Below are 21731 nucleotides of genomic sequence, written 5' to 3'. Positions count from 1 at the left end.
GGAGTTTCTGGAAGTAATCTGGAAACCATTCTTCCCTCACACAGACTAAGTCTCCTTTTGAGAACCTGCCCTAAAGGACACAAACACAGAGGCCCAGAGAAAGACCTATGCACGGAGAAGTTCTCTGCAGCCCGTTTATCAGAAGGCTGGAAACAGACCTGGCATCCGAGAGCATCTCTAGGCTGTAGAAGTCCATCCTGAGGTGGAAACCCACTTTGCCAGCAACTACTGAACGCATCCAAGCAGGCGCGAGCATGTCAAGTGGGGACACAGCCCTGGAATTTCGCTGGACGGTTAAGCCAAGGTGGATACAGGATTTCTACGACATTTACACCAAACACCGTAATGGTTCTGTGTTCATACTATGCCCCCGGCGGGGGTCTCTCTGTCCACTGACTGCCACACCCACACCACTCTTCCTCTCCCACGTTGTGTGGGGTGTGTGGTCCATGAAAAACACAACCAGGGCACTCGCCACAGTGTCTGCCTGCACAATTAATTCTTCATGGAGGGGTGCTGGGGTGGGGGGCGGGAGTCAGTCGGTTGGGCATCCGACTTGGGCTCAGGTCATGATCTCACAGTCTGTGAGCTCAAGCCCTGTGTCGGGCTCTGTGCTGACAGCTCAGAGCCTGGAGCTGCTTCGGATTCTGTGTCTTCCTCTCTCTCTGCCCCTCCCCTGCTTACACCCTCTCTCTCTCTCTCTCAAAAAGGAATAAACATTAAAATATATACGCATAAAATAAATAAATTAAGGTAGTCTTGGTGTTGGGGGAGGAGGTCTTCGTGGCACAAATGGGACTATGCTCATGGGGCGGGGCTGGTGGGCGTCCCAAGGGCTAACACGAGGGGAATCCAAGAGCCAGGTCTCGGGCCCCTGAGCTCAGTTCCATCAGGTGCAGGACAGAGGCTCGGGTCTGCTAAGGGTCTGTTCCTAGAATAATGGCGGTAATGGTCGGAGCTGTGCAACTCACTTCTATCATAAAAGCTTTATTCTCTCCTCTGATTACAAAAGTAAAACATGATCAGTATAAAACTTTTAGCACAAGACAGAACAACAAAGATGAAAATACCAATAAGCCACAATCGTGACTAACATTTTTGTGCGTGTTTTTCCAGATTTTTTTCTATATTTACATGAATCCAAACAGAGGCCTAATCACAGTGAGGTCATGTCATACATACGGCCAGTGATGTGCTTTCTCATCCAGCACAGTACAGACTTCTCCCCACATCAGGAACCCGCACTCAACATCATCTTTTGAAAGGACCGCGCAGTATAGCTGTGCACGAACTCTCAGGGAAAGGCTGAATCGTTCTCTTGCAGAGATTTGAGTGCAACAATACCGCTGCAGCCCACCTCGCGGAAAATTCCCAGGACTTTCGCACTATTGTGCTCCTGGACTGTGATTCTCTGAGGTGAATCCCCATTCATGGAATGGAAATATTTACTCCACATCAGGATACAGTGTTGTTTTTTTTTTAATGTTTATTTTTGACACAGAGAGAGTTAGAGCATGACCGAGGGGAGGGTCAGAGAGAGAGGGAGACACAGAATCTGAAGCAGGCTCCAGGCTCTGAGCTGTCAGCACAGAGCCCGATACGGGGCTTGAACTCACCGACTGTGAGATCATGACCTGAGTTGAAATCAGACGCTCAACCGACTAAGCCACCCAGGCGCCCCCAGGATACAGTGTTTTAAGTAAGTGGGATTACTCACACAATGTACAGGTTAACCAACCTGAGATTTTCCCGAAATTTTAATGGTGTTTCACAACAAAGTAATAAACGGGAAAATTATATAAGAAAAAAATACAAGGTGATCTTCTATATTCATTTGCTTTTTTATTGCCTCTTCTGAAGCCGTTTATATACCTGAGGCACATGATCATAAAATTACCTAACCCTGCTTCAAAAGGACACACTCAGGCCACAGCCCGCGGCCCCCTTGACAATTTGCCAAAATAGCAGTCAGTGCCATTCAAACACCACATGTGCGCACCTCAGACAGGTATAGGCTGTCCACACATGGTCTTTTTTTCTGTTAAAACCAATGGCAAAATCTTAAGCCTTCCTGGCCCCTTACTATTCTATCATAAAAGACTAGCCTCTAATGGACCCTGCTCTTGACCACTAAGTGCTAACTCAAAACCCATGGAACAGGGTAGGATGATTACCAGAACCTGAACAGAGGGACAAACGGGTCCCAACCCAGAGGTGCTGACCCTCTGTCTCCGCCTCCCCAGGGGGCACCACACACAACAGGGAGGCAGGGCCCCACCGGACACACCGAGATTTCAAACGGCACCTGGAGTTCTCCGGAATGTGTGCGAAGCCCTGGGATTGCTGACCAGAAGCGCTGGTTTTTGGCTGGCTGACAAATCAAATTTTATGAGCGCCAACAAAAGGAGAACGAACGTCGTGAGCCGAAATAAGTTTGAAATTGTTAAAGCCACAAAAAAATGCAGACAACTTAATAACCCGCGTTGCTTTTATGCCTTTTTCCGGTGGCAAAAGCACCGAGCAGAAGTAAAGCCGAGGAGGGCCTCTCCTGTGGCGAACGGGGAGAGACAAGCCCCTCAGACGCTGCGGCAGCTGCTCCGGTGCAGACGTGTCGTTTTGAAACTTTTAAGAGTAGCATCAGGCAGGAGGTTTGGTTCCGTTCACTCCCAATTATTTAAGGAGGTCAGTATCTTCAGACAGGGAGGGAATTATCACTCTCACTTGCCATTAAAAGCAGCGAGAGAAGCTGAAAATGAATTAACATATAAAACCTAAAACCTGTAAACTTAACAGTAGTGTTTGCAAAGTGCAGTAACCTAAAGGTTGCACACGCAGACCCGAAGCACCAGAAACATTTGCCACAAGCATTTATTCTCCACCCAGATAATACGTTTCTTTCTGAAAGTGGATAAAATGTTTCTTTCTGAAAGTGTTTTCCAAAGAATCCCATGGGCGGACCTAAGCTAGCATGGCGTGACCAGAGGGCACACATCCGTGCTGGACTGCAACCCTGCGCTCTGAAACAAAAGTGGCAAAACAGGTTGGATGTGATTCAGGAGAAAAAGATGTTGGCTGTGACCTGGTCATGTGCTGGCTTTACCAGCCTTTTACTGCAGATAAATGAGACCATATCTTGCATTTTACATTTTGCCACGATCATTCAATTCTTTATACTTGAAGGAAGAAAACATTTCTTCTCCAGGCAGAATAATCTGTGCCTGTGGTTCTCAGTCCTCATTCACAGAATTCCCAGCAGAAAATCTCCACTTCCTCATTCTCAGAACACGCCCACATCCCCGCCCAGGCCGCAAGCCCACTATGCCTGCGTGGGGCTCTTGACCACCACTTAGCGTATCCGTAGCTCCTGTGGGCCAGGAATGCACAAGACACAGCTGACTGGCTCCTGACCACCAGGTGTGCGGCTCAAAGCAGGACAGCCAGGCCCAGGGAGCAACTGGGTCCAGGGAAGCACTGGGTCCAGAGAGAAGCCAGGCCCAGGGAGCAGCACTCATTTGTTCTGCCAAGTAGTTTACCACAGGGACTGGAGGCAGCTCTGGGAGGCTGGAGAACCAGGCTCAGAAAGCAGAAGTTGCCACAAGCACTTCTGGCCAGAATTCTGTAGCGTCTGCAGTCTCCCCAAATTCACGGGGCAAAGGAGCAGCTCACAGGCCTCCTCCCAGGCCTCCTCCCACCCTGAGGCTGCCAGGGAGGCACACCCCAAAGACTGGACATACATGTAGCTCTCCCTCCAGAGCAGACTGTGACGCCGTGGATGAGGGAAGAACGGGATTTCTAAGGAAGAGGTGCTTCCACATCCTGCCCAAGCCTCGGGGGTTGGGAGCCACACCCAGAAGGGAAGTCGGGGTCCCCAGGCCCTCAGGGCACCGGCCCAGTTACTAAGAAACACTCACAAAACAGCAGGGAACCTACTGGGTCCAAATTAACACTGGCAAAGCAGCCACATATGAACAGGCGTGGATTAAGGCCACACCGGAGAAAGATCTAGAAAGAATTCCCAGGGAAAGGGGGATCTGATGACGTGTGGAAAGAATAGACGGGTCAGTGCTGGGGCCCAGGCGCACAGGGAACACAGCCAGCCCCCGACAGAGCTGACCCCGCTCGTTCTTCGCGGCACGTTGGGACAACGTGAGGGCACTAGTCCCGTGGGAAGGTTCCGGGCACCGACGACGGGGATGAACAACGTGTGTGACATTCCGTTATTCAGCTTCAAAGACGAGGGCAATTCTGACACGGGTTCTGATAGATTCCGCTACATGGATAGAACCAGAGCCATTATGCCGAGTGAACCGAGCCGGTCACAGCAAGGCGGATACTGTGTGAGTCTGCTCACGCGATGCACTCAGACTCGTCAAAAGAGAGCGGGAGGCTGCCAGGGGCTGGGGGGCTGGGGTTTAAGGGGGGCAGAGGCTCCGTCTGCAAGGTGAAGAGTCCCCAAGTTGGAGGGTGATGACACAGCACCATACTGTGAACGTGCCCAGCGCCTCTGCTTCTCAGCTCGTCAGATGGCTACGTCGCTAAGTTTTCGACCACGTGCCTGTCACCACAGTAAAAAATGCTGCATGTTACCTCACTGATCCGCCAGGAACTCCGGGACCGACAGCTTCGGGAGCTGGCCACCGTCCCGCGGTCAGGAGTCAGGAGTAGCTCACCTGCTCGTTCTAGGTCCCCGTCAAAGCCGCATCACAGGGCGAGGGCCGTACCACGGAAGCACACAAAATAAGCACGGGACGCAGCGCTGGAAGAGCAAGCTGCCCACGGAGCAGCCGGGCCAGGCCCCCCACCTCTCCTCCCTCCTTCCTGTGCCCCCCGCCCGCCCCACGGCAGCTCCCAGCCTGTGGAAGAGGCGGGGCTATCGCCACCATGTCAATTAACACAGGAAAACTACCACAGGCATCTTCCCTGGGTTAAAGTGTCCCCCATCAGGCGTCACGGCTCCCAGGTCCCCGGACCCAGAAAATGCTCCTTAATGAGCAGGAGGTGAGGGCTGGAGAAGGCAGGGGAGACGAGGGAGTGGGGCCTTGGAAGGAAGAGCAGGGGAGAGGGGTGTGAGGACTCCGCACACCCCGCCTCCCTCTGTCTGCACCGGCCTCGGCCCCTCGCCAATATTCCTGGCTTTCTTCTGCCTCGACCGGGGACACCCAAGCTCTGTGTGGTTTCATTCCATTCTTACCAACAGTTAGCCATCAGCCAAAGATTAGATGGCCAGAATGTGATCTTCCCACACCACAGACGGGAAAGGAACTTTCCATTCTGCCTGAAAACTGGAGCCTAAGAGGCCACAGCACTCCACAAATACTAAAAGCCCACTGATCTCTTGAGACAGACAGCACACCCAAAACCGTCATACACGTGCGGGTTCTTATTTAAGTACGTTCAGTAATATAAATTCTTACACCCACAGGAAAAATGACTTCATCTCACAAAAATTCATAGCTTTGTCAACGGTTACGTACTATGCAGAATACCAAAACAGATGATCTGGAACTATTACGAATTCACTGAAATTCAGCTGAATTTGTTCGAAACTTTGAAGGATCAGCTCACATTGACCCAATGTGTCTCCTTCCAACATCCAAACAAAGGCCAATTCCGGTTCTCCTGGGGCACTGAGGTCCAGGGGCGGCTGCTGGAGAAACAGCCGACCTTGGAGACACCACGGCACCTCCTGTGAGGGGGCGCACTCGAAGGGGGACCCCCACGCAGGCTGGCACACACCTGCCACTCTGCCTGAGGACAGAAGAGGAGGCAGCAGACTGATTTCGCTCCAGCCAGAGAGCGGCCCATCAGACACGGGTTTTGCCTCGGGCAAGACACCAGGCTGGTCCATGAACGGGGGGCTCCCGGGGAGAGGTCTGGCTCCGGGGAAGAGGTCTGGGGTGTGTGGCCAGCAGTTTACAGCCAGAGTGCTTCCAACCATGAAGGGCGGGCTGCTGTCACCCCACCGCCCTGGCACCCAGCCAAACTGGGGAGCCTGCCTGAGCTTCCTAATGAGGTCCATGTAGTGGTCACGCAGGAGGGGAGAGACCCTGCCCTGGGCCTGTCACCGGGGGGGGTCTAAAGGACACCCACCTGGACACAGGAGGGCTGCAGAAAGCCAGCCCTCACGCCGGGTTCTACGGGAAGCAGAAACCAGCTGCAGCACTTTGGGGAAGAGCGGAGTTCCCAGCCTGGGGAGGGAGGGGGCAGTGGAAGCAGACTGCGCAAGAGGCAGCTGGCAGTCGTGGTTCAAGCAGCCAGCAGACAACCTCGTGTCTCCCCGTGGGGCCAGCATCCCCTGCACCCCGCACCCCTGGCTGGGGAGGACGACCCCCTCTGCGTTCGTCACCTGCTGCTTGCGCAGGGACGGATGGGTGGACGCAGGCTGCCTCTCTGTCTGATCCCATCACTCCAGACGCTGAACGTGGCTTCACACGCTCCCCCCGGTTCCTGGAGACTCCGCTCTCCAGTGAACTCACGTCTGGAATTCGGGAAAGCCAGGACTTCAAAACCAAAAGCAAAAGCCAGTCACCCCGGGAGCACGAGGCCACACAGCACCGGTCGGCGGGTGGGCTCAGTGGGGCCCTTCCTCGTCCTTTTCTTCCATCCCACGGGCAGGCCTGATAGCCAACCTGTGTCAGGAGCCTGCCCTCTGAGTTTTCATTTTGAGCAAATAACTGAGGACAATCTCTCCCTACTTCAAGTCCCAGCAAATCCTAGATTACAACAGAGCAGCTCTAGGAAGAGTCTGGAGAACGTGGGGTGAGGCTGCCGTAAGCCTGCCCCCCACCCCCGCCCACGGTGCCTGGTGCAAGCCTTACCTGCTGCAGGCTGGAGGGCGGGGGTTGCCAGGCCACCCGCTGTGGACAGCAGCAGGGCTCAGGCACCGGGAAGGAAAGGGGCACCAGATGGGAAGCACCATTACCCCACCTTGCCCGTATTTGTTCTCAGGCCCAGGTGCCTGGCACGCAGGACCCTTCTCCCTGGCTGCCCTCAGCCCAACCATTGCCCCTGAGCCCACTGCTGCTAATTCCAAATCACCACCAGGTTTGTGGGAAGACAGGAGCCAGAGCTGCAGGAAGAAATGTGTCCTCGTCCCCTCCCAGGAGCCTCAGGGACAGCAGGTCTCTGTGACTTGTCCCATCACGGGTTTTGTTATTTCAGTATTTGCCAAATGATAGAACTGGTCTTCCTTACCTGTCCAGCTGCCACCTGTGAGTGACATGGTTCTCTTGTCGTTAAACGTTTGATATTGGGCGCTCCCACCCACAGAGGACACCGAATGCAAAGCCAGGGTGTCAGAGCCATAGGCCCAGAGAGGGCCCCCCGCCGATGTAGGGCCACGCTCCTGAAGACCAGGTCCTGCCCTCCAGTCCTGCCCTCGGTCCTCCCTGCTGTCACGGCTAGAGCAACCCTAGGCGCTGGCTCACATCCATCAGTGAGCCCCGGGCGGCCGCCGGGCACTGGGAGTGGCCTTCAAGCTGCAGTCCGGCGCAAATCTGGAACTAACACAGGTCAGAGCCACATGGGCAACACAAGGGGACCACGGCTACAAGGCGCACTCCTTGGAGCTCACTGGCTCGGAGCTCACGTGTTTGGAGGCCACCTCCCGGCCTTTAAGACACAATTTAAATCTACTGGAAAAACTGCGGGCCCATGGGACCAGAGCCCAGACCTCCACGTCGCACCCTGCATGCCTGCAGAGATGGTCCTGAGAATCTGGCGAAACTGTCACTGATGGCAGATTCCAGACCCTGGCCCGCCACACGACGATCGACCACGAGGACATGTGGGAGCTGAGGAACAACACACAGGCTAAGCCACACGTGTGTCCCGGTCCTAACCTGGACCAGGATTCCCAAGGATGGAGGGCAGAGGGCCAGGCTGCTTTCTGGGGGCCACAGTGACAGTGTACCTGCACAGAGCCCCCCCCCCCAACATCCGTCCCGCAACACAGAACCGGCACCCTGGATGGCCTCCTAGGGTTTGCTCTGGAGCCCGGCCCTTGCCAGCCGGCTGGAGGAACAAACCAAAATGGAATAAGATACTCAGGATCCTGAATTCTGACAGAAACCCCAGCCTTGAGCTCACAGCACAGTCAGGAGAGACGTGACCACGGCTGCGTGAACTGTCTGTAGCAGGGTGGGGACAAAAGAGGACAACTCCATGCCACGTGCCAGCCTCTTGGAGCACAGACCACACCCTGAGTGAGGAGCTCAAGACGCCATCCGTCAGATGAAGCACATCTCTGAATCTGCAAGGGTAATAAATTCATAAAGGCCAATATCAACCCAATTTTTTAAGTTTGTTTATTTAGAGAGAGAGAGAGAGAGCGAGCGTGTGGGGGGAGGGGGCAGAGAGAGACAGAGACAGACAGACAGAATCCCAAGCAGGCTCCACGCTGTCAGCACAGAGTCCAATGCGGGGATTGAACTCACAAACCGTGAGATCATGACCAAAGCCGAAATCAAGAGTCAGACGCTCAACTGACTGAGCCACCCAGGCACCCCTCAACCCATTTTTTAATGAACTAAAATGTGAGGATCCAAAGAAAAAGCCATTAATTCTCTATTTTTACTTTTTGTTTTCTGTCAACTCCAAGGGTTACCTGCCAGACAGGGCGTCTGGCCAGCTCACTGCACAGCCATGGTTTTTAATGAGACAGAGTATTTATAATATAATCGCTTAGTTTTACAGCTAAATTTCTTGTTCCTAAATCAAGCACCTTAGTGCCCGGGGACCTGTAGCTCTTGGAGCCAGGCTGTTGTCTAAAAAGCAGTGGAGCAATTTATGAAATCAAAGAATTACTCCAATTTAAGGATAAAAAAACCTCGCATCACCTTTGGTAGAAATCAATCACTTCTCACAGAATGGACCATTTTAGAGAAGACACTCTCACATGTAATTTTGAATTTAACTAATCTATTTCTTAATCATCTGTAAGATAGTAAAAGAACATGTTACAGATCCACTGAAAATGGATAACGCAGTCAAACCAAACAGTCAATTAGCAGAAGGGAGCTTCTGGAAGATAATGTCCATAAAATGCTTTAATTCCTACTTCTTACAAATGCACTTAGGATAAAGCCACGTGACTCCATAAACATCATTAAACAAACTTATTATGATGAGCTGTTTGCTCTGAATGTACTGCCGTGTAGACATAACTTTTACATAATTCTGCCTCATGAAGGGAGCCTGGGTGGCTCAGTCTGTTAAGCATCTGATTCTTGATTTCAGGTCAGGTCATGATCTCACGGTTTGTGGGTTTGAGTCTCACAGAGGGCTTGGTGCTGACAGCTTGGAGCCTGCTTGGGATTCTCTCTCTCCCCCTTTCTCTCTGCCCCATCCCTGCTCTCTCTCAAAAATAAATAAACATTAGAAAAGAAAGAAAAAGAAATTCTGCCTTGTGGAAGATCACTTTTGTAGGACGAATACCAGGTGCTATTCTCCAGAACCATCCCCACGGTGATGCTTGCAGACAAGCACAGTTAAGCAAAACAAATCTCAGATGAATCTTCACCTTCAAGTGTTTAAGTTTCAGTAAAAGTTACCGTCACAAATTACTTAAAAGAAAAAAATCCTCCTACTTGGGTACATTTTGCATTAAAATGTAATTAGTGCTCAAATGTCAGTAACCTCTCTTCATGACCCTGTTGAGGTCTTTCTCATTGGTTAAAAATGTGTGTTTCCAAACCAGCACGACATACGATGTCAAACACAACGAACTACCTAAAACTGCTGTGAATCAGTTCCCATTCGGGATGACAAAATGGTTCTGGAGACGGCGGTGGCCGCACGACAGGGAAACGCACATGTTCCTAAAAGTGGGGAAAAAGGTAAATCTTAGGTTATGTAAGTTTCACTACAATGAAAACAACTGTCATAAACCAGCGTGTTTGTCCAATAAATGGATACTTCTTTGTACCCCTAAAGATCACCCTACTTTATGTGTTATGTAACACTTTCCCCATTTGGCCACATGGTTTCAAAACAAATTTAACTCTTCATCACCAGCAACACCCGTTTTAGGCAAAGGCAATGTGAGCATCGCCACGTGCAAGTCGGGCCCCTGGAGGATGGGCTGTGCTGCGCTCACCCCCCACCTTCTGCACCAGCGTCCCGGCCCGGTGGCCCTGACGTGGCTCCGCGGCCCTTCCTGGCGCCAAGCCAGCTCCGCGCTTCCTCTCCATCAGCTGCCACCTGCGCGCAGTTCCAGGCGAGCCCGCGAGTCTGCCTGCTGAGCCCCCACGGAAGCCCCAGCGCACACAGCAGGCACTCACCAAGTACCCGATGGACCGAGGTGCTGAGTATGCCACACGCTTCTCAAGAGTCTTCATGGGTTTGCCCCATACGTGTTCTCAATGCCAGGAGCTCACATATTTTACTGCCACTTTACATCAGAGAAACACAAAGGAGCAAGGGGACATCAGCGCAAGGACCAAGAGCCAGCCCACACGATGGCCACGAGGCTCTCGTCACACTCACAGGTATCCTGGGTTTTCATCCAAGCTGGACGTTACTGCGGAAAAGGCACGTGCCGCAATGGCCACCCAACCCTTCGGTGGCTCGTCCGCATTTACCTGAATCAAAACAGCACCACACACACTAGAGAGAAAAGGTGCCTCAAATCCTTCCATATGCGTATGGTTTATCTGTCACTCTCGGGCATTTTGTAAACCTAGTCTGATTTACCCTCAAATCCCACGTCTTCCATACGAATGACCATTCCAGAATTTTATTCCACATAACAATTTTCAATTGATTCCACGATTTCCAAACTTGTGTTTTGGTGGGGAGTTTCTGAGGGCTCCTTGACAAATCACAAGAAAATCTAGATGACATCCTAATGGTAGAACTTCATTGCCCCTAATCCTTTGCTGAAAATAGGCTGGAGGAAATCCTCTTTTCTCTGAAGGAGGGAGATTATGTAATGCCGCGTGGGGTGGCCACCTCCTCCCCGGGCAGGCCGGAAGGTCTGTCCAGGGAGGAGAACAGCAGTCACACCACCCCGGGCTGGAGCAGGTACTCGGGGAGGGGGGACTGGCTGCCACGCCAATCTCAGACTCATTTCCCAAAACACGGACTGGAGAGCTTCTGGATCTCATGTGCACACGGGGTTTTGGGAAAGACAGTGCCGCGAGCTGGAGGATGTCCTCTGGGGCCATGGCTTCAAGCAGCGTCGCAAATGTTTTTACGGTTCCTCCTGCAGGCCGGGACCATTCAGCCCACACCATCAGCAAAGTGAGTGAAAATATCCAGAGCTCCTCCGACACGCATCAGAGGCCACCCTCACTCCTGATCCAAAGATGAATCATGCTTTAGGGTCATTTCTGCTCGACGCTACAACCACGTAAGCAAATATTTAATGAAGGACAACGAGGCTGTGACTGTAAAAAACCCGGCACAGAAAGGGGCAGCGGTGGGGTCGGGAACTCGGCCACCTGCCAGCCCACACGGCTACAGGTGGTCCAGGCTCCGGGCAGCCGCAGGGGGACAGCGCGTTCCCATCACCCTAACCAGAGAGTAGGGCTCAATTTCCAATGCTCACTCTCCAATTCTGCCAAAGGTGAAATGTCATCCTGTTCAGAGGCCAAAAGAAGTCCCCAGATGCAATTGCATTTACTAGAACAACCAGACCACGACACAGCAGCCCAAGCAGACGCGTCCAATCCAGTTATGTGCCGAATATGGTGACATCTGTCCCGTCAACAAGCCAGATGCTGTGTATTTGGATTATAATACAAAGACCAAAACAATACCTCACAGCCTTGTTTTATACCAGCGGCGACTCTCCTGCCAGCCTCCTGCACCGGGGAAAGGAGCAGTAGGGAGAAAAACATAAACGACTACAACCTCAGATCTATGGGGCGATGGAAACTGGGGCTGTTCTGCCGAATGGCGGCCCAATCACCGACATCCACAGTTTTAAAGGACCCATTCCCGCTAAATATTGATCTTATTTTTCTCTTCCCAGATTCTGTGGAACATTTATTTCTATATTTTTGATAGAACACTAAGCAAACTTAATGTGCTTTTTCAAACCCCTCTCTCTGCTTTTCCCATTTATTTGAACACTCACAACCTAAACGGTGCCCGCTTTCTCAATACACCACCATTACAGACTGGACAGGGCCTCTCCCAAATTCACATATTCAAGCCCGAAGCCCCGTGTGATCATACCTGGAGACGGTGATCACCAGTATTTTCTCTCTCTCTGAGCACACGCGCAAAGGCCGCGTGAGGACACGGTGCAAGGGCGGCCTTCTGCAGGCCAGGAAGGGGCTCTCACCAGAAATGAACGTGCCAGCTCCTTGATCTTGGGCTGTCTGTGGTCTAAGCTGCCCGGCCTGGGGCGTTTTGTTACCCAGCCTGAGCTGAGACAGACAAGTACCTGTCTCACTCTGTCTTCAGTGATAACCTGGAGCCTGCCTGGGATCCAGTCTCCCTCTCTCTGCCCTGCCCCAGCTTGCACTTGCTCTCTCCCTCTCTCAAAGGAAGTAAAGAAAAAAAAGAAAACACAGTGAACAGAGTGTCATCTCTGGATGAAAACAATTCCTCCTGTATCACATTCTTAGCATCTGTTTCCCTGATAATCTATGTCAGCAGGACGACCATTCCAGAAACTGGCCGGCTGCTAACCTCACCCAGTAAGACACGGGAAAAGACACGGGGGGCAGAAGAGGTGAGCTGCAAAATCAAAGTAAATGGCGCAAAATCGACACACAGCACCAGGCTCCAGGGCTGCAGGGCTGCAGGCCGCAGGGCTTCCAAGAAGAGCCTGGTGCGTGTGTCGATTTTGCGCCACTTACTTTGATTTTGCAGCCTACTCTCTCCTTGCACACTCAAGCTGACATGGGAGGGGGAGCGAGCCCCCAGGTGAGTGTGCCAGCGAGGAGCAGCCTGGAAGGGTGCGGGCTCCCCTCATGGGTCTGGGCCACACGCCACGTCTACATGAAGAATTCGGGACTCTCAGGGCAAAGGGGAAGCATGTTCCGGCACCTTCTCGGGCACGCACGGCTCCTTACCACGGAGCCGTATCTACAGCCTCTCACGGATCTCCATCCTCCGGAGACGGCTCAGGTCCTGAGACACGACGGGTTCCACAAGCAGGTACCACTGGAGGAAGGAAGAGGTACCTTCAACCTGAGCCCAACATGGTACCCCGCACAGTCTACGTCGGCGATGAGACCTGCCGGGGCTGCTCCGTCTCTCCGGGGCCGTAACGACGTGGGAAAGTTACTCACGGGGCAAAATGAATTGCTGGCCACGTGCTTTACACAAGATTCTACCCCCGGCCCTTGGTTCCCTGGGTCTGGAATCCTCCCGGCACGACAGCATCAGGCACACATGGGGGGTCTTCTCCAGGAGGGCAGACGACTGTTTTCCTGTGCCCCCGAGCTCCTCACCTCTGAACCAAACTAAGCAGAGCCTGACTGTCACATGCCAACCACCACCTGCCATCCCGGGACTAACTATGCATACGCTAACTCATGAGCATGGATACATGCTCACGCACATCAAGAAAATGTCTTATCTGTGTGTTTCCTGGACACGAAAGTGCAGGCCCCAGGGTAACAATGAGAAGAAGGACCAAGGGTCCAAGCAGATCATAGTTACAAACCAGCTTCTCCAGACGGCACACCTCAGAGTGCCAAGACCACTCTCATTGTTGGGTACACCCTGGTTCATGAACTTCTGTCCCCATGTCCTCCTGCAAAGCGCCCGCCGTCCTCCTGAGTCTGATCTGGGAGGCGGGAAACTGGGTCCAGGCAGGGGCACCTGGGGGCAAACTCACCAATAAGGCAAAAGAGGTCCAGGGTTTCAATGAAGTGACCCCTGCAGTGAGCTGTGAGTGGACTGGCCTGCTTCTCAAGGTCATTCCAGGACGCGGCAGGGCGCGCTGACAGCACAGGACCACCCCTCACGGGACGCAGACCGCAGTGGCCAAGATCACTTCTTGTGTGGAAGAGACGGGGTGCCCGTCACGGAGACGCTGCGAGGGCTCCCTGTTTCCCATGCAAGACATCCCAGGCTCCTTCAGAGAGGGGGCCGTCCCTTTGTTCTCTGTTGCTCTCTCTCTGTCTCTGTCCCTGTGTCTCTCTCCCTCCCTCTCTCTCAGCAGCCCCCCTCCTTATTCCATTCTGGGGCATGGGAGCGAGGGGATGAGCAGACTGGGGGCAGAGACACCACCTGCGCGGAATGCATAATTTGCTGGTCTTTGGCCAAAGTCTTCCTCGTAGGTAACAAACCTTCTCTTGAAATTCCCATCTTATTTTCTAAACCAAGGAAATGATCTTATTTTCACCAACTGTTTCACCAACTGTCTGAGCAGGAAAAATTTACCCACCGCTTCTGACAAGAACCCAGTTCATATTCACACAAAATGAGTATCTCCCCCACCTAGAGTGGCTGGGGACACGTTTCAAGAGCTGTTTGCAGAGGCAAGTACAGGTGCGGCTGCCCACAGAGCTCCTGTTTGGGTCTGGCCTCAGCCCGACAAAGGAGAGGCTGGGGAAAGGACAGAAATCCCCTGCGGACACTCAGCCTGGCTCTCGGGCCCCTGCGGCTCCTGCAGGTGCAGATAGGCACCCCCACCGCCCCGGGTGGGCCACCAGCTTCCCACCTGTGTCCTCGGACAAGGGCTCCAACCCTGACCAAGGCAGGTGCTCCTTTGAGAATCTAACAAATTTTGGGAAACCCAGTTACTTGCCCAGAAAATGAAAAGCATTTGTGCCAGAAGTTCTGTGCCCTGTGTCAGGGGTCGGGTCCTGCCAGGGAGCAGGTAAGAGCCTGGGCTCCACATGCCTCCAGGAGAGGGCCCGTGGTCCAGCCAGAACGCCGGTCCCAGGGACCCAGTTACCCGAGGACTCGCCACGATCCACAGGAAGCGCTAAACCGAGACCGGGGAAATGTGTCCCATGGAAGCCACCAAGCCAGGCAGGCGACCCAGTGGGACGCGGGGACCCTGGGCTGTGGCCCTGAGGACCCAACTCTCGCCAGTGTAGTGCTCACCGGGCGAGGGGGTGGGCCAGCTGCCTGCCGCCCCCACAGCTTAGTGACCACTGTGAAATGTACCAAGAGAAAATCCAAAAGTTTGAAGTCACATTAAACATGTTTTAAGAGACTCTCATGAATCATGAATCACTCCTGATCCTTGGAAGCACCCGTGAGTTTCCTTCAGAAGCGCCCGCCCATGTACGTACCAGCAATACTGAAAGGGGGAGGTGGAAATCACTTGTTCGGCAGGTGTTTCCGCAGGAATGACCCTGAACCAGGAACTGTTCAGGAGCATGGCAGGGCAGCCGGGATGCGGAAAGAAAGAGATGTGGGACCCACGGACATGGAGAAGGTATTTGGGGGCTCCTCCCAGGCAGGGGTGCGGATGAAGAAGGGAGGGCACAAGCATGGGGTCCTGGGGACCCGAGAAGGGCCGGGCAGGGGTGTGGATGGAGGGGGGAGGGTGCCAGCACAGGGTCTGGGGCCCCGAGAAGGGCCAGGCAAGAGTGCAGGTGGAGGGGGGAGGGCGCTAGCATGGAGTCTGGGGGCCCAAGAAGGGCCGGGCAGGGGTGTGGATGAAGGAGGGAGGGCGCCAGCACAGAGCCCGGGGGACCTGAGAAGGGCTGGGCAGGGGTGCGGATGGAGGGGGGAGGGCGCCAGCACGGGGTCCTGGGAACCCGAGAAGGGCCGGGCAGGGGTATGGATGGAGGGGGGAGGGTGCCAGCACGGGGTCCTGGGAACCCGAGAAGGACTGGGCAGGGGTGTGGATGGAGGGGGGAGGGCGCCAGCACAGGGTCCTGGGGACCCAAAAAGGGCCAGGCAGGGGTGAGGATGGAGGGGTGAGGGTGCCAGCACGGGGTCCTGGGAACCCGAGAAGGGCCGGGCAGGGGTACGGATGGAGGGGGCAGGGTGCCAGCACAGGGTCTGGGGGCCCGAGAAGGGCCAGGCAGGGGTGCGGATGGAGGCGGGAGGGCGCCAGCACGGGGCCCAGGGGACCCAAGAAGGGCTGGGCAGGGGTGCAGATGGAGGAGGGAGGGCACCAGCACGGAGTCTGGGGGACCCGAGAAGGGCCGGGCAGGGGTACGGATGGAGGGGGGAAGGTGCCAGCACAGGGTCCGGGGCAGGCAGGAAAGCCGAGGGGCTGCTACGGGGCTGCAGTGCAGCCTGTCTGCCTGGCACACAGCTCACTCCCCCAGGTCCACCCCAACATTTATGCCTGTGTTTTGCTCTCTGTCTGCCTCCCCCTATCTGAAGGTAAGTGCCCCAGGGACAGAGCTTGGATGTGCAAGGCTCAGAGAGAAGTCAGCATGCTCTCAGTGTGAGCTGGGGGGACCCGAAGGACACCAAGGGCCTCAAGGTGGACCTGAGGCCACCAGGGAGATGGTGGTGAGCCCTCTGGAGTGTGAGGGGACTGCAGGGGGACAGCAGGAGACAGCAGCACAATAGCAGAAGTTCAGCTGTGAAGGAAATGGAAGAGGTTGAGAACGGGAGGGGCGTGTGGGGTCGGGAAAGTCCACAAAGAAGGGGCAATCTGAAGGGTTGGCCGCTGCCACAGAGATGACCGAGGGACACAGATGATCCAGGAGAAAGAGAGAGACGTGGGGCCCCACACCAGAAGGAGGCGAGAGCAGACAGGGCAGGGCTGGTGGGCTGTCTGGGAGAGGGGGTGTCCTGTCTGGTGACTGCCTTCCCTCCACGAAGCCCAGGGCAAAGCCTCCATGCTCCACGTAAAGGGGAGGGTCTGGAGGTCTGCGAACACTGGCAGGGGTGGGGGGGGGGGGGGGAATCTATTCCCAGCAGGGCCCATGAAAGCTCCGTGCAGGGAGGCACCTTCATCACCTCCGTCTCAAGAGAGAAACCGGGGAAGTTGGCCGGCATGCCCACGGCTCACAAGGCAGAGGCGGGGTACGAGCTGTGGCCTCCGTGATCTACTATTCTGTTTCTCTCAGGTACCAGCATCCCAGTGAAAGCAAAAACAGTCCTTGTTTAGTCCTGAGCTGCTAGCCCTGTAAAAATCGCCTTCCATTGATTTTCTCTGCAAATAAATAGCATTTCTGCCTCCATTTAACTGGGTTAGAAAAACATGTATAAGTCTGGGACTTAGGGATCCAACCATGTCTCATCAACCGTTTCTGCTGGAACATCTGGTCCAAGCACAGGGAACAATTTGCGTTTAGGTTTGTAAACACAGGACTTCCTGTGCAGTTAAGCGGTGAAGTCTGTTTATCAGTGGTTTCAATACAGTTCTAACCAACTGTAAACAGAGACAGCGTCCTCATCCCTAGAAACTTAACGGACTGTAGCAAAACCCATCATACACGCTCCTCTTCCCCAGTGTTATGAAACTGACCCTGTGGCACGGAATAAAAGCCTCTCAGGATCACTTGCTCTCAACACGCAGAAGTTAAACAGGGTTTGAGAGAAAATGCAGAAACTTTAACTGAAAGCTAGAACATAAAGGTTAAGTTACAGACCAGGCAGATTACTTTAAAATGTGCGGCTGAGAAGCAGTACCGCTGAGGTCAGGATCAGGGCTGGGCAAGCTTGTGTGAACACCTCAGCAGCTGAGGCCGAGGCCGGGCAGCCCTGGTCCACAGGGGACAGGCGGAGTGACCGTGGCCGTGGCCGAGGGGGGGTTCACCTCTGTCAAATACCTGCAGACCCCACAGGGCCATCTAGCGCTGGATCAGGAGAGGCAACTCCCAAATCCCCCGGCATTTTAAGTGTTTGAGACTGGAATCACCAAGTCGAAAGAATGCCGTTTTAGGACAGGCCGCCTCTCAGGTGAACGCTGACCGTGTGTCACAGACGGCTTGCTGATAAAAAGGAACAAAAGTAGACACATGCGCGCACATAAAACAGTTGGACCTTCAGATGGTTTAATGCACTCCAACACAGTCATGCTTAAAGTTCTCCCAGGGACCAAAAATATTTACTTTTTCCTTATAAAGTCCTGGTGTAACAGATTGTTCCAGAAACATGATCTACTGCCAGCAAGGAAAACCTTCACCTTTTTCAGAAGTTTAGTCTCTTAAAATGTTCGAAATATCCTAGAGAGCAAACAGTGTAAGACACAAGTAGAGACCGTGGCAGGTGGCAGAAAAGAACTCGCGAATGCCCCGGCTGAGGGTGGCAGACACATCACACAGACATAACAAAATTAGGCTCCTGACCTCCAGAGCGTTAAAGTCGGGTCTTCTAAATGTGCAGCATGGAAGGCAAGGGGCGTGGTGTCATGGCCGTGAGCGCATCCTGGCCTGGGATGCTCCCCCATGAACCAACTTCATGGACAGATGTGGACCGTGGACTCTGCACATGGCCTGCGGTATCCTGGGGCACCAGTGACCTCCCGTGCAGCCCGTGCCCCACTGACGGCGCTGACTGGCGTCAACCAACAGAGGGCTTCTCCCTCCCTCCGTGCCAACCCGGCCTGCCGGGACCCAACTGTGTTAACAGCCGTTGGTGATAAATGTCCTGAGCATTTCCTGAGAGCCAGGCACCGCTCTCAGCTCCTGCCCTGTATCACCTCACACACACAATCCTGACGACAGCCCCCTGAACGGGAGCCAGGACTGTTCTCAGATGAGAGAACCTCTCCCCAAGGTTACAGCGCTCACGCAGCAGGCCAGCCAGGTTCACATTCAAGCAGGTGCCCACGGAAGCTGAGGTGACCCGCCAGGCTACGCTGGTTCCCCCAGAACTGAAACCCTGGCCTGAACCCGGGCTTCCCAGCTCGCGTGTCTAAAGAGGAAATGACACTAGCTTTCCATCCACTTTTTAAATTAAAAAAAAAAAAAAATTTTTTTAAGTAGGCCAAACTACCTCATGACACACACATCACGGTACATAAACACCGTGCTATTTGTAAACACAAATAATCTGTGCACAACTTACATCCATCCACACAACCGGTCGTTCGTGCTCTGGAGTGTCCATGGCCTGACCCAGGACAGACTTCTCCCAGTCATTTGCCTGTTCTCTCTCTCCCCCTGGAATTTGCCAGAATAAAGTATCGGTAGCAATGTTTTCCAAGAGGTTACCTTTTGGCAACCCTCACACCTCAGAAGGGGCTTAAAACTTTTCTCTGTCCTAGAATCTCTGACCATGTGGACACTGGAAGAGAACAGGGTATATACAGGCTTTTGTTCATTCTTATAAAATAAGTCACATAAGGAAACCACAGGGACGTAAGCGTTCAATCCCAGGCTCCTCTTCCTCTAGCAAAAGAAAATATAATTTGGTCCTACATATTAAAGATAACCAAGAAAACAGATTGTGTTTCTGGAAAAACTCAAACTAGTTTAATAGCATCAAAATGACTTTAATATAGAAATGAATAGTCTTATACGCGAATACGGTGAAATAGTCAAATGATCAGACTGGAAGAAAAAAAAAAAAAGACGTGGAATTGAGAAACACAAATAACAGTAGCCCCTAACTTGCGTTCCAGGGACATCACCAGATAACGCACAGGCTGGGAAAGTTCACTAAGGAAGATGCCACTTAGGTTTGAGGGAAGATGTCATTTCATAAGCCTAACAACACAGCAAAAGGGAATTTTAATATGCAAACTACATGAAAATGTATAGAAGTTGATACCAGCTGAAACAGCTGAGGGCCTGGAGGAAAGGACAGAGCAAACGCTGGACATGTGTCCACCCCATTCCCGGGAGAAGGGTCAGGAACTGAGAGGTCAGATCCATCCTTGGGGGCCTCCAGCCTCAGGGTCAGAGGAGAGACACCCACACCTCTGGCAACTCTCCTGCGGGCGGCCCGTTCCCCACACAGCGAAACCCTCCTTTTTGTTACTTTGATCACAAAATGTGAAGAGTTGGAAGGGAATGAAAATTAACTGAAAAGCTGTAAGCACTTTTCAGGCAAATACTAGTTCCACCCTTTTCTCCTTTTCCCTTTGAGCAAACAAAGGCCGGAAAAGGCCTTGTGAATGGGACCGCACCTCCTGGACACAGGAGTAACACAGAACATCCTTGCACGGCGACGCATTTCTCTGACACACCTTGTCACCTGCAGTTGCTGTGACTGAGGTTTCCAGAACTTACCCCAGTGGAGAAACAAATTTACCACTCACATCAGATATTTACCACTCACATCACAACAGGGACTTTGGGGGAAATCATATGAGCTCCAGATCCCAAGTCTGGCCCTGCCCTTCCCAAAGTCTGGGTGACTCTCACTCAACCCGCTCAACCACTCAACCGTAAGGCCCTGAGACCTGCCCCAGGGAACAAGTGCCTGAGGAAGGTGGCCGGGAGTTCCCTGGACTCTGGAGCCTCCCGGTTAGTGATCAACTCGGGGTTAGTGACCTGGCGATCCCGGAGATGAAAAGAGACAACTGATCTCTGCCAGAGTGTCCTACTCAAAGGCAGCTCATAAAGATGAAAAGTCTGCCCGAGGTAATTCCTATAGCGAAGTGCCCATAATGATGCCCTCAATCCTCAGGGAGAGCGACTCCTCAGACCTGTGCCCCAGCGCGGACGTCAGCCACTGGGGAACAAGGAGCCTTTTGTGGAGACAGTGGCAGGAAACACCACCCTCCGGACAGTTTTCCTTCCCTTGTGCACACACACCCCCTTCATACCGGTGCCAGGGACTACAGCCGCGCGCGGTGTCCCCTCGCTCTGATGTAAAACAGAACCTGCTCTCCCCTCCGAGCTTCCCCTGACCCCAACACCCGGTCACCAGCGAGTGTGGACTCCAGAGGAAGCCCACAACACCCGGGCGCCGATCTGATTGGTTACTTTCGGGGGGGGGAGGGGGATAAGATGCCAAACTTCACTTCTGGATTCCCCCGGTGGTGTTACAAACACGAACCAAAGTCCCTGCCTTTCTGGAGTGTGACTCTCCCATCTCTGAGTCCCCGTGCGGGCGCGACAGGCAAAGCCGAACGAGAGTACCTTCCCAGCCCCGGGCCGCGCGCAAACCTACCAAGGTCTCCCCGGGGCAGCCCCGTCCCCTCCGGACTCCAGGGAGCGCGCGGCGGCGGGGCGGAGCAGGTGCAAGCCCGGGCCGGGCCGTCGCAAGCCCGAGGTGCACCCTCGGCAAGCCGCGCCCGGCCGCAGCGGGGTACCCAGGGCCCGTCCCACCCACCCACGCGGGGTCCCCAAGGCTCGCAGCCCCCGAACCCCGCGGGGTCTCCAGGGCCCGTCCCACCCTCCGGCCGCGGCGGGGTCCCCAGAGCCCGCACCCCCCACACCCCCCGCACCCCCGCGGCGGGCGGCACTCACGTATCTGTGCACCAGCGTCCGCACCAGGCTGCAGTCCATGGCTCCTCCGGCCGCGCCCGCCGCGCTCAGCGCCCCCGCGCCCGGCTCGGCGCGCCCATGGGCCCGGGCCCGAGTGCGGCCGCGCGCCCCCGACCCGGTCACGGCCTGGGCGCGCCGGGCGGAGCGGGAGGCGGCCGCGGCCCCTCCGCGCTCATGCCCGGCCCGGCCCGGGGTGGCGGCTCGGGGCCCGGGGTGCCGGCGGGGGGCTGCGGGCCGGGAGCGAGGAGGCGCGGACCGTGTGCTCCGCTCCTGCGCCCGCCGCTCCTCTGCTCCGCTCGGCGCCGCTCGGCTCCTCCTCTCCCCGCTCGGCGCCGCTCGGCGCCCCGGCTCCTCCCCTCCCGCCCCTGCCCCCCGCCCGCCGCCCCTCTCGGCCCTGCCTCCGGCCGCCCGGCCCCGGCGCGCGCGTCACGAGCGCGAGTGAGCATGCGCCCCGCGGCCCCCGCCCCGCGC

The 21731-nt window shown here is 54.6% G+C and overlaps 1 protein-coding gene across 6 annotated transcripts in view; it reads right to left on the bottom strand.

Annotated features, from left to right (window-relative positions):
• The window catches only part of ATP11A (ATPase phospholipid transporting 11A), a 122597-nt gene extending 101279 nt beyond the window's left edge, over nucleotides 1-21318 (bottom strand). For all 6 annotated transcript variants that reach the window (XM_030314307.1, XM_030314316.1, XM_030314326.1 and 3 more), the window contains exon 1: nucleotides 21243-21318. In XM_030314307.1, the coding sequence (XP_030170167.1) occupies nucleotides 21243-21281 (39 nt within the window). In that variant the 5' untranslated portion in view covers nucleotides 21282-21318. The remainder of the gene's footprint in view (nucleotides 1-21242) is intronic.
• Between the last annotated feature and the right edge of the window lie 413 nt (nucleotides 21319-21731).

This window comes from Lynx canadensis, chromosome A1, assembly GCF_007474595.2.
Source record: "Lynx canadensis isolate LIC74 chromosome A1, mLynCan4.pri.v2, whole genome shotgun sequence".
Classification (NCBI taxonomy): domain Eukaryota; kingdom Metazoa; phylum Chordata; class Mammalia; order Carnivora; family Felidae; genus Lynx; species Lynx canadensis.
This window is presented reverse-complemented; position numbering and strand designations above follow the sequence as displayed.